Source organism: Calonectris borealis, chromosome 2 (assembly GCF_964195595.1).
Source record: "Calonectris borealis chromosome 2, bCalBor7.hap1.2, whole genome shotgun sequence".
NCBI lineage: Eukaryota > Metazoa > Chordata > Aves > Procellariiformes > Procellariidae > Calonectris > Calonectris borealis.
This window is the reverse complement of record NC_134313.1, coordinates 143,097,818-143,111,426: the sequence shown is the minus strand read 5'-3', so window position 1 is coordinate 143,111,426 and position 13,609 is coordinate 143,097,818. Positions and strand designations below refer to the sequence as shown.

Here is a 13,609-nt window from a genome sequence, read left to right as displayed (position 1 = left end):
CAAAGAAACAACCAACCAACCTAAAAAAACCTAAGGTGCAGAAGTTGTCCCTGACTGACCTGCCACACTTGACCGCCTGTGCAAGGGAGGAGAGGACCTGTGTGCCTCTGCCATCCTTGTGTATGCTGAGCCTGGCTCTGCGAGGGTGCAGGTTTACTTGTCTCCCATTTTGTGTCTTCTGTCTCTGGTTCTGTGAGCAGTGACCCGTAATTGGAATAAGATGCCCTTGAAAATTCTGCCAGGGATTTGTGTCATGATTGACAAAGGAGTTTTATTGTATTTGAAAGATGTAGTTACATGTAAAATAAAATGAAAGGCAGAAGTGAAGTAATTTTCCTTGTTTGAGAAAGCTAAGCAAGGTCTTGTTTCAGTTCTGCTGGTAGGGAAGATGACACTAGGAAATCGTTAAATTCTGTATCTATTAAGTTCTAATGAAAACTAGAGCATACACAAACATGCTGCTCCTCCTTATGGCCTGAGAGGGACTGTGGTCATCATATTTTGTGACCGAAGGTATATTATTGAAAGAACAAATGTTAGCTTATGGGTTTTTTTTTTTCCCCTCAATACGCTTTAAAACCTATTACCGAACTTTGGAGTTCAACATATTAAAGTTCATGTGCAGTTGGCAAAATGGCACATTTTCTGTATAGAAGCTGAATCTTAAATTACAGAACTACGTACCAGCAACTTCTGTAGTACCTTTCCACAAATCAGTGATCACATAATAACAGTATGAATTTCTGAGGGAACAGTAATGTGTTAAACACTTAAATATCCCAAGCTTTGTTTGTTCCTCCTCTGGCATCACGGGCAGAGAAAATGAGATACACCATATAGTTGATCTTTTTCCAGTGCTTTTGTAAAGGCTGAAACGTATTTTCTTTGGTGCATCACTGCCTTTTGGTAAAATGAGGTGAGAAAGTTCCATTTTCTGTCATGAGCCAAGCAAAACCCAGCATGTTTTCAGGGTCCAATTTTGAGGTTTTGTTCACATTGCAAATCAATGTGAAACCGCAACTATTGAGGCTTTCTGGCATGTACAAAACATTCGTTCAGCTAGAAAATGAGTGGGGGAAAAGAGCCAGCAGTGACATGTCCAGACGGGAGCACGTTGGAGTGCACCTGGCATCGAGGAATGGGGAAATACAGTCCGTTGCTGTGTGTCTGGATGCAGGGCATCGGTGAGAGTGGGCATTGCGGCTTTGTCGAGGACCATCACTTCCGAGATCTGGATTCTTTAACACTGATGCTTTGTGAAATGTGATGCTTTGATGTTAGATTAAAAAAATATATATATTGCAGACTCTTCACCAGTAATTAATTTGGTATTTTTGGAAAAGATATCTTCTAGTCAACGAAGTTTGTAAAATTATAACCGGTCTTTAAATGGACTTCAGTTATTTCTAGGTACCACAGCCCGTGCCTGCAGCAGTAGCCCCAGGCTGTTCCCAGGTGGTTGATCATTAGCGGTGGGGAGGACTTTTCTCCCACTGTGGAACCTGCACTGGTAGGATGTTGCATGGAGGGTTTCTCAGGGTTTGTACATTTAGTCAGGTCTCTTGGTAAGATGTGGAGAGTTTCACATTGCTTGCTTTCAGTATTGTTTCTGAATTATATGCTGTGAATGTTGTTGTTTGGTATAATGAGAATTTCATTTTTTGGAGTCCAGAATCAATACTGACTGGGTTGTTCTGTGCAGAAATTTGAAGATAGAATGAGGTGGAATAGTTGAAGTGTAACATGTCAGTGTGTTACTGGCCTGCTGACAGCTTCAGAGATCGCATTTGTCCATCTGCCTTGATAAGAAATTCTGTAAATGATGAAGTTGAAGACTTTTTAACCCATTATAATTTTTTACCTTGTTGTTACTATTTAATTGTTCAGTCATCAGGAAAAAACTGTATTTAGTTCCTTCATAAACCCTGGACCAACTCTACCATAACGTAATACCACTGAGGTGTAGGATTACTGCCAGGATTAACTGCAGTGTCACTGTTCCTGAATGCATATTTAATGTAAAAAGGGGAGAGGTGATGTAGGGAAGAACCTCAGTATTATGAAACTGTTGCTATTTTTCTTGTTAGGTAACTTTAACAAAACGTTCTACCACTACAGATCTCTCTATTAGAAATGAGGAATCAATTTAGTTCAGAGTCTGTATTAATAAAAATTTACTTTTGTTTGCCCCGGTTTATCTATCTACTTTCTTTAAATAGCCATGAATTAAGCTTTGCAGCAGGACTGGTAAGATCCTGCTGACTTCAGTGAGGCTTGACATGGTCCATAAACAACGTAGTGTATTTATGTTAGTAAATGTTGGGTTTTGAAATTTATCACATGCTCATGAATAACATTCTTCCTTCTCACCCACTTCTCTGGAATTATTAGACATACAGCTGAAGTAGTGGCTTTAGCAACTTTGCTGGTAATTGGATTAACAATTCAATATGCAATAATGAGGCTTCTTTTAGCTGAAAATTGGAAATTAAAATAATGCTTATATCTCATTACTATAATCCCGTGCTTTTGAACACTCTTGATATTTGATCCTTTATTTAAAAAAAAAAAAACGTTACCATGTAACACAGTCATCATTCTTATTTATTCAGAATATAGGTTTTTTTCGTTCCGTTTCTTATACTATATTCAGAGTTGTGCTTGAAACTTTAAGGGTGCTTTAAAGGATACCTTACTAAAGTAGGAGAGAAGCCTGTATTTTTTCCAATAAAAATTAACTTTTGAAATTAATTTCTTAATGGTGGAGTTTGTTTTTAAGTTCCTCTTAAGAAAAATAAAAGTTTAGCCTCCCTTCCAACCCAGTGTTTAAATGTGTGCTTAACTTTTAAACATCCGAGTAGGTTCACTGACTTCAGAAGGTACACAAGCACAAATTCACTCACTACAGCTTCTTCGAGAGCTGCTGCAGCGGGGCTGGTGCTGGGCAGAGGGAGCTGGGGAGCGCACAGGAGCCCCGCCGATGGGCTTTGAACACAGCGGTGTCAGTGGCAGCACTGCTAGCCGAATTAAATTTGCAGAACTGCTGTCCTTGCAAAACCCTTGAGCGTTGTAATTTAGAAAAGTCGTAATGGTCAAAGACTGCTCCAGAACGGTGAGAAAGCAATTTTCCAACTGTGCCCACATTACTGTGTGACCTGTTGGCCACTTCCATTCCTGCCTTGAGAAAGTTTTGCTTTTGTAACGGTCCTCAGCCTGGTATTGATGTAATACATACTGTCCGTTTTGCCTATCCACTGGCATAAATGCTCTTATTTAAGTAAACATGGTCCAAATGCTTTCTGTTACAACAGGATTGAAAGTAAGTCTGAACAAACTTACTTATGTTGAACACGGTACAGAAAGGGGGTTATCCTTTTCTTTTTTTCCTTCCGGGAATGAGCACGCAATACAGAGGTATCTGTCCTTGAAGTCCCTTCTTATTCTCCCCTAACTTTTAATTTTGCTAACTAATTTGTTCCAAAACTGGCAGAATGACAGAAGTCTCTTGCTGAATTCCTACCACCCTTGGAGCAGCCCAGGGCTGGGTGCAAATGACCTTATCAATTCCCAGAAATGCCGAGGGTGGTTAGGCGGAAAGGCTTTAGGACATTTGTCTGATTATAGATTGCTTTTTCTAATACATTTCTTCAAGAATAATACTTTTACAGATGTATCGGTTTACAAAGTGAATCCTACTGGTATCCTGCTAGATAGAAAACATGTATTTTAATAGTTATAACTACATAAATATATTTGATCTATAATTAAATTTTGTTTTGTTTTCAGTAGTAGTACATGATATGACAGAATTAAATTAAATTGTACATATGTGATATGCATTTTGAACGAGCTACATAAAATGGACCATAGATACTAGAAATGTCTTAATAACTTTTCTTTCTTATAAGAAGTGTATTTTTTTTGTCATTTGATGTTGATTAATAGACTGTTGTAGAAGATTGAGTAAAAGTATGTTATTACAGTAAAATGATATTAAAAAAAGTTGACCTGAGTCCTGCATTTGTCAGTTTTGTGACCTTTATATTCCTTCCTCATTAGAACTATGCAGCACTGATACAGCAACAAATTAATGAGGACAGACAAAACTTGAGAGAAAAGACTGTATATGGAATCCAGCTCACAGAAGAAAAACTTAATGACTTCCGTGATGAACAGATTGGGCAGCTGAAAGAACTGATGGATGAGGCTACCAAACCTAATAAAAAAATCACCATTTCTAAAGACTTGGAACACAAAAACTAAAAGGATTTAAAAATTGTTTTTTTCCAGTTGGACTTGAGTGTGGTTTCTGTGGAATAATGGGCGCTACTGATACCGTAACTTGTCTGAAACGGATGTCTCTGGCTATTTGGCTTTCTATGCAAGAATAAATGTTAAACTGGAATAATCACAACAATATTATGTTAATTGCAATATTTCTTTTCTCCTAATGGAAGGTGGAGACTTAAAGAATTCGGTAAAAGTAAATTGACATTTTTAAAATAGAAAGTTTTTTTTTTTTTTTTAATCTTGGTACCCATAGGGCAAAACATCTTTCTGTTTGTATATCATCCTCTGCTTTAATGGAAGAGGTGCAATTAGCATTTGTTTTCTGATGTGGATTCAGTAGACAAAGAACAAAGGTATGGTACTAGAGTGGGTTTGTTTCAAGGGAGAGAAATGAGCAGTATTCGAAAAACATACTGCTGTTGAAATTGAAAGTTGGTTTTCTTCTTGAGCTTTATTGTGAAATGTGCTTTAAAATAAAAAATGTAGTTCATTATTAAATTGACCTTGAAGGAACCACTGGCTTAAGAAGAAAATTCTGCATTTTTTTCAAAGCTAGACTCAGATTATTGTTAGTATCTGAAATTTTTAAAAACCATTCATGAGTTGGTTGTGCTGTAGTTAGAATTCAAAGGCTCTTTAAAAGATCAGTACCCCATATTATTCAATATTTTATATTGACCAGAATTTGTAAACTCCTCAATCACGGAAATTATGCTGTTAATAATATTGTATGACAAACATTAGTAATTTATTTGTAAAGGTCAAGTCTTCATCAGGACAATGCGTGCCTATTGTAATACTCATATTACTGGGACTAAGAAAAGTTCTGGTTTTTTATCTGTTAAGAAAAAACACACCCTTTCTGTGTAAAAGACAGCTTTCATTTTGTATTCCAAACCTAGTTTTATATTATTAGTTTTGTTCTATTTCTGGACTTTTCCCTGTCTGTTACACATAGCGTGTTCAAGACAACATAATTTCTTTCCTCTTGGGGGATAACAGCTTTGACAAGTAAGCATATTTCCATCTGTCTCAAGTTGTAACAACATGTTTGCAAAGCTACGCTCCTGCATCCTAACGGGGGGCAATTTGGGGAGTAGTCTGCTTCTCCCTCCCTTACCTCTCTTCCCAATTCTTTGCTAGGATTTAGGTTGTAGATTGCTCATTTCTATTGAAAGTTCAACTGCAAGACTCCTGCGTAAGGAACACTTACAGCTGCTTTGCTACATCTTCCTCTGGTAGCCCCAGCCTCTGTTGCGTGTGCTGTAGGAACATCCTTTAGCCTCACGGGCCTAATCCAAACAGGATCGGAGGGCAGTGATGATATCCAGACTGCGGGGCTGAGGTTCACAAGTCCTGGTTCTTGGTGCTTCAAGGGCATGGTTGCAGAGAATGGCAGCTCCCTGCTGGCCTGCTACGTGCCCAGGTCTTGCCCCAGCATCAAAGTGGGAAGCGGATGGGGTGTGCAGGAAGCTTGACAATTGTCTCTGATACTGCCATTCACACATACCTAAAGCTTTTTTCTTTTTAAACTTCAAATCTAATCCAACTCCAGAGTTTAGGGCGTAAAGATGTATTCTGTTGCACTTCCATCCCATGTACAGTAACCAGTAATTTGCATCACTAGATGTACTCAGTTTTAATACCAAAAGCAACGTTTGGGTGTTGACAACAGAGTTTGTTTCCACTCCTTGATTGCTAGTACACATGTGCCTACTTCAGTCAATATCCAAGTTGCTTCAAATCTATTTCAAATACTGCCATTTGGAGCACAGTTATTTTTATCAACACATCTAATGAAAATTGTTAGTTCGATGAAACTGGTTAGAATACTTGTTTTGCATCTGTCTCCTCATGTACATACCTAGATAATGCACATTTCTAGAGGCTAAATTAATTTATAATGAAAAATTGCTATTTGGTATGAAAAATTTAAGCTCATAATGAGACCTAAAGTGAGTTGGAGGTGAGGGTAAACATCTTTACATCCACAGTCCCTTTTCTAGTAAATCTGACAACTTTTTTCTTTCATTCCCAATGGTAGCTTGTATTTTGTACTATGTTTGTATTCTTGTTTAAAACAACTTTTACAAAAGCCAAAATTCCACAATAGGAATGAAACATCTTTAAAGATTGCTGGCATTACGACAGCCAGTGCTAATAGTAAGGCATGCTCTGATCCGAGCAGTGCTTACACAAGTGATGGGCACGGGTGGCCTCACAGAAGCTTTGCAACGCCAACACCACCATGCATTAGTGAAATTCTTTGATTTACAAGTGTGGTTAATGACAGTTAAGTTGAAGAAGACAACGGGCTTCTCATCCTGTCCCCAGAAAGGTAGAGTGACGAAGATGCTTTTTCTTTAATTTTATTTTTTAAGGTATAGGATACTTTTTGTGGGGAATTTTACACAGGATTTGATGGATAATTAATAAAGGAAAGCATCCATCAAACTTACTTCAAAACTACAAGCAGTGTGCTATTTCAAGTGGCAAAAGAGTTGCTTAGAAAAAGGGTAATTAATCACCTTATAATGAAAAATAACTATGATCACTTTAGAAATGAGTACAAAGTTTTAAGCTATGTTCTGAGTGTGTTGGTATAGATTGCTGTTATACAACTAAACACTGAAAAGCTCCTACCACCCTTAAAAGACCTCTCCCCATTCAGCTTATCCATTAAGAAAGATCCTTTGTATTTTGTTGATCTTAAATCCATTTGGCTCTTCTAGAACTAAGAGAGTGATAAAATTCACTGGTTAATTTGGCTAAACCTTATCTGTGGTAACACTTTATGTGATCGCCTGGCAGCTGGTAGGAGTTGGAGGGAGCTGAAGTTTTAGATAGCTGGGAAAGGCATGAGCTGAAGTCTTATCAAAAAGCAAACAATTTTCAGAAAGCTGTCTCATTAAAAATTGCCAGTTTTGATATGCAAAATACAAAGTTATACATCTTAAAAAGAACAAATTAAAATGTCATTCTTTCAGTGTTTTATTAGTTCTATGATGTGGGTTTATGCTTTTTTAACTGGCTGTCCAGCAAGAGCTATTAGAATGTGATGTTTCTCTCTTAAAAACAAATTAATAATTTAACATATTGAAGGCAGGATTTATGGAGGAGTTTCATTTCTCAGCTATTTGGACTTACTTTAATATTTTTGAATTATTAGTGGACTTTCTATTTCTTCATCTTGGGTATGTATTTATGAGAGGCTGGTTATTCACCGATGAGTCAGTGGCCAAGTTTTCATTGGCTTCTAGGTAAAAACATTGAACAATTAGTGAAGGAGCAATACCTTTCCCTGCCTGTTATCATCTATTTTAATTTTTACGCTCTATAGCCAAACTAATAGCAGAGGGAGAGCTGAATCTCTCAGCAGACTGATTTACTCTAGGTGTGAACACAGAGAGTCCGTCTACCTTTGAGGAAGGGTGAAAGCTCAATCACTGTAAAAGGCATCTCCCATTCTAGGGCAAAAGATGCCTCTGCGTGCTGTCCTGCTTCAGTGTTGAGTTTCAGACCTCTGGGAAAGGGTTTCAAGGTAAATCCTTCCTGCTGGAGGGTAGAGATGCAGCAACACAGGTTTTGCAGGGCTTGTTTGAGAACAGAACTGCCTGACCCACCTCCTACCGATCCGTGTCCCAGAGCTGGACCCGACGTGGTGCGCCTGCCAGCCTTCGGTACCCAAGAGCCTCACGGTGAGGAATGGTGGTACTGGGAAGTCTTCCCCTTTGGACCACATCAGGAAGTTCACTGTAAAGACTGACACAAATCAAATGGCTGGTGTTAGAAGTGACAATAATTGCATTTGTAAATGATCTGCTCTTGTTCATGGAGGTTACATACCTGCTGCATAACCACTGGCTTTGGTACGAACATTTTCAGCAATTTCAGTTCTGCACAGCTCTGCCCTGGGAACAGACTCGACAGTGCTGAGTCCTTCCTGCTTTTCCAGTGGTTTGTGTCTACCGATTAAGGCACATGAAGATCACAGAATTTAATTTTATTTGGATGCAACCATTATATAAGCATTATACAAAGTATTCTTTGTTCATCGAAATTGAGAGTTATAAGTCAATGTATAAATTCAATGTATAAACGACTAAGAACTGAATGGTTTTGCCACTTCTAGCAATGTGTGATACAAGTAAGTATCAGGTGTTTCAACAAGCCCATTTACGTGGTATAGGATCCTACGCAAGAGATACGTGTGTCTGGGGAGTTCAGTGTTTAATCTGCTCTCTAACAATTTCAAAGCATGTACTTGAGACTATAAAACAAGAATCCTTATTTAATAAAATGACCTTTAGTTACTGAATATCTGTCAACTTGTTATAAATGCTGAGGAACATCAAGACAAGTGCATATTACTACTGTAAAGCCCTCAATAAGTAGTTTGTTGAAATACCACCATTTGCAATACCATTTCCAGCACGAATGAGCCTTCTGTTTTATGCCAATTACACTCCTAGAGGGATGAAGCGAAATCTAAATCATCTGTTAAGTGAGCTAACACATTTATCATTTTTTCCCAAAAGGTTACTATTTCTGGTTTTGACTGGAAAAACATTTGGGGAGTTTCTTTACAAATGATGAAACTCAACTCTTCTGTTTTGTTTTTTCTTTTGAGTTAAATGTGCCATTCCTGCCCAATTCAGCTATTCCAAATTAACATTTTTAATTGGAAGATCAACTTGGAAAAGAAATCAAGTGCAGTTTTTATGTGCACTGAGGTTCAATAAAGTTTGTTCAGATGTGTCTGTATTTCAGCCTGATTTTGTTGCCCTTGTCACGCTGTTAATTGCTAATTTCATACGGTGGGACTTTGCTCAGATTGTGAGGGAGTGGGAATCAACACCTTTTATACAGATGAGTTGGATGCCTTAGTGACGTGTGACTGACACGCGTTGCTGCAGCGGCGCGGGCAGGAGCATGGCACATACAGCTGCACAGCCGCAGCCGCTGCCTGCTGCTCGCCTGCAGCCCCTGCCCAGGAGGCTGGGAGGCAGGGAAGGAAAGAAGATTTAGGAAGAACTGGCTCTGCAAACAAATAGAAAGGTCTTCCAAGCACCTCTTGGTTCTTTAAAGTATTTTCCTCCAGAGAGGCCTCTGCCAAGCACTAATCCATCACGCAGAGTGCCAAAGCCACGGCAGAGGTCTTGGTGCCAGAGGTTGACAGGGACTGGGGGGTCCAGTCTTCCTCAGGCTGAAAATTCCCCAATCTGTCCTGGGGAATTCAATTTGTCCGTCACAGGTTCCTTGAATTTTTCTCCTGAGCATTCAGCAATTTTAGCATTTCATGAACACACATGAAGTATCAAAACCACATAGCTGCAGGAGATGGCTGTCAGCGATGGCTCGCAGCTTCCCTGAGCTGGGGCGTGCAGCATTGCCTGCGTGCAGCGTCCACTCTGCATAGCTGCAGCCGGTTCACAGCAGTAACTTGGGACAAGGCAATTGCTTTGATTTTGGTGCAAATACAGCAATGCGGCCCCATATTCTCGGGGGAGTTAGTACAGTGTTGCCTTCCTGATCCCACCGTGGTGGGATGGGCAGTCTGAGGAAAACTAGCACTGCATAATGTTCTGTTTTCTCCATCACTTCCTTTGCCCTATGCAATTTGTGCCGCAGAAGTGTGCTTTACCGCATACAAGTCCTACAGAGGTGAAAATGTTATTTCCCACCTGCCCTTCCCAAGACCCTGCCTTGCGTCTCGGAGCTCAGGAAAGCTTCCTGGGTCTCACTTGGCCCATGCTTCTTACCCCAGTAGCCTGCTTTTAAAACTCTGCAATGAGCGAGTAAGTCAGGAAACATTTTAACCTCTTGCTGAGCCTCAAGTGAGACTATAGGCTTGGAATTGTAAAACTGAGGAAGGAGAACACTTTTCATTGTTGCTACAGAGACTGGAGTTTATGTAGTAGTGACTTGTTCTGTTTCCCATCTCCTTGACCTTATGCCAAAAAAGAGAACAACACAAAAAATCACTGACAAAACCTCTGGTACATGAGATTACAATTTGAGTGACCTCTCAGCAGTATCGCAAAGGAAAACAAAGATGACAGGAAAAGGGAAAAAGAGACTTTGTGATAAGACAGTCTCTTTTTGCAGAGAAGGAACTAGGGCTATAGTGGAGACAAGAGCAACCACCTATTGCAGGTCCTTTGGAGGATCCAGTGTTCCTCATCCAGAGCCACTGCTCCAGCCCCTCAGCTCATGCACTCTGGTGATGACCGGATGCTCAGAGAACAGCGTGACACTTTCTAACAATAAGACCTACCCACATTTTCTGTATAATCTGTGTCTTTGGACAAGAGGGATATGAATTCTGGGACTTTACCTTCTCCTAAATGGCTGTGGATGAGGTCTTCCCTTGCTAGTCCACTACCTGAGACAAAATCTGCTGCAGGAACTGCATGGCAGCGTAGCAAGGCACGAACACGTACCTGTTCCTTGGGGGCACGGGATTGGTATGGGCATGATGGCACTGCATGAAGTCCGTGCCCTGCTTTATTGCAGATCAAAGCATGAAGTGTGTCTGCTCACATTGCTACAATGGATAGATTATTGCAGTATTTGCTTAGGCACCGTTTTGAAAGCAGCTCTAAAACTTCAAAAAATGACACATCTTAAGCATAATAGATTGCCCTTTCAAAAAATAGCGTATCCACACCAAAAAGTGAGACTCTGCCAGACTAAAGCTATTTTGATGTCACAGGATTTAAGCCCTAGAGCGGAGGCACAAGGCATCCCTGACACAGTGGTCAAACAGGTTTCAGAGCACCATGGAGAAATATCCCTTTTGGTTTATGAGCGTTGAATTTCTGTGCTGAAGGAGCAAAGAAGGATCCCATCCCTAACCATTCGGATCCATCAGCAGCCTCTTCTGATTGTCATGATTCAGGACATACCTGAATCCCTGTGCTTTCCCACAGCGATGTGTGTGTTAGTCCAGAGACAGCATCCCACCAAGTGGAGATGCTCCAGGACAAGTAAATCAGATGGAATTAACTTCTCCATTGTCTCTTCTTCTCTGTTTGCATCGGCTCTGCAAAGCCACAGCTGGCTCCCAAAGCAAGAGGTGCCCTCCCGGCTATTCATAAACACCTTCTATAGCCTCCATGCATTAAGAGCAGCCAGGCTGAGAGTGTATGGACTTCTGTGCTGACTGGCAGTGATTTAAAGACTGGCTAATGGCTTTCAGAATCAAAAAAACAAACAGAAGTGAGATGCCAGGGGACATGTTATAGGAATTTACTAGTTTGATTCCTAATCCTGAACTGTGGTAGGGATTTTACTAGATATCACAATAAAAGCTCACTAAAAGCTATACAGTGAGACAAAGCAAGCAAGGAATATTGACCTGCAACGCCAAGGGCGTACTTGGAGTTAGAGGCAATCCTGTAAAAGCTATTCAGATGTAATTGACATTCTACAATGCGGATAGTTATTTTTAAACAATATTGAGCAAGTTTATAGGCCAAAATATAATTCCCCCCATCTCAAAAACGGGATGAGCTCTAAAGTCCGTGTAAAAATCAATCTCAAAGGAAGGGAGAGTAAAGCAGCTTCTGAGAAAACATCTAGAGAACTGGAAGGGGGATCTGGGAGATGTGCAGGAGGTCCTTCAAACCGCAGAGTGTCTTCAAATGCCAAGTGCAAGTTAAGAAATTGATACGACCTTGAAGTCGGTTGTTCTTGCCTCTTGCTCTGAAGTGCGGTGCTTTTCCTCTGTGGAAAAGAGGGTCGCACGTGGGCAGGAGCTGCTGTCTATTCTGCTCTTACCTGTGACAAATCTTTTAGCTCACAGGTGACCAGGGAGTCAAAGGGGCTTCTGAGAGCAAATCCCAAACTTTGCAGAACGAAACCTGCTTTGCTAACTTTCCGTGAATTGTGATAGTTCAGCTGTGGCATGGAATTTCCACCTTGACCCAGATTGTTTTCTTGGTTATTCCTATCAAGTTGGGGGGGTAGTGGGGGTTTTATTTAATTCTACGAAGTTGAAATTACCCTCTGGTATGGGAATCCCAGATGACCAGCTTTGCTGTTCTTCGTATTTCACTCTGCTTAATTCAGCTCTTTATTACTGTAAGAACTACTTGATGAGTTAAAAATTGTAGCTATTTCTTTTCAAGTTCAGGAATAATTACAAAAACTGATGGCAAGGGTTCTTAAGACCACTACAAAAAAGTTCCTATAAATACGTTAGAAATCTGAAAATGCCTGGGCTATACTCCAGAAAAAAAGAAAAAGGCTTAGAAAATGAATAATGTTATTGCTTACTCCTGAACATAATATACGTAACGAGATATCTGCGCAGCTCTTTGCATGTGTCACATGAACCGTACATGTGATTTATAATCACTTCTGGGTCTCATCATTACCACATAACCCCTTCTATTAAAACAAACTGATCACTATGTAATTAGTTATGGTGTAGTCATTTGTAAGAGCAGAAGTTTGTTCCCTGCCTAAAGGGAGCTGGTTTATATTCATATAAACATGAAATATCAGTGCTACCTGTGGGATTCAATTGCTATTTTCCAATAGCTCTGATGCTTAACAGCGTATTGCTGTAGCATGGATGTTTCGGGAACATGAGGCATGATGCGTAGCCATGATTAAAAGCTAAACCACACACTCTGGCTTTCATTTGGCTTCTTTCTAAATCAGGTAGCACTGGATGTCGCACCCTTGCAGCATCCTCCGGGGCCCAAAGGACTGCTTGTGCTGGTGGGAGCCGGGGAGCGTCCCCATACGGGAAAGGGGGACCCATCCCCAGGGCCATTCCCTGTGGTCCCTGCTCCTGGCACCTCCCTGGGCAGTGTGACCAGCTTCAGGGGGCTCGGGGCAGCCACCTCCATCCTCTGGACGGTGAAGAAGGGCACTTCTGGCATGGCACAGAAAGCCACTGAGAGAAATCCTAACGTTATCCTGCAGGGATTTGCCCATTGCCCTCAGGGGACTGAGGTTTGGACTGCAAGGGTTCACTTCTTCCCCATGTAGCACACCAGCGAAGCATCTCCTGACTGCGGTGGTGTGCCCACAGCCAGCCTTTCCCTTTCCCTCGGGGGAAAAACTGGAAGAATCTGAAAATTGCATCAAACCAAATCCTGTCCCAACTGTGTTTGTTCTGACTATGGTTTTTTCAGTCCCAAGGTGGCATTCTTTTACCAGAACTGTTTGCTTTTCAACTGAAAAAAATGGAAAGACTGGCTTGAAAAAAAGACAGTCCTTAGCTCTCCCCTTTGCAGGTAAGCAAACCTGCTTAAGGTTTGCAAACCTGGTTAAGATTATTAAAATTGATGCTATTTTACTGCAG

General features: G+C 40.6%; 1 protein-coding gene across 1 annotated transcript in view; it reads left to right on the top strand.

Moving 5' to 3' along the window:
* SDHAF3 (succinate dehydrogenase complex assembly factor 3) overlaps positions 1-8,608 on the top strand; it is a 39,069-nt gene extending 30,461 nt beyond the window's left edge. Inside the window, exon 2 of the mRNA XM_075143707.1 lies at positions 4,060-8,608. Within this exon, the coding sequence (XP_074999808.1) occupies positions 4,060-4,263 (204 nt within the window). The 3' untranslated portion in view covers positions 4,264-8,608. The remainder of the gene's footprint in view (positions 1-4,059) is intronic.
* The last annotated feature ends 5,001 nt before the right edge of the window (positions 8,609-13,609 follow it).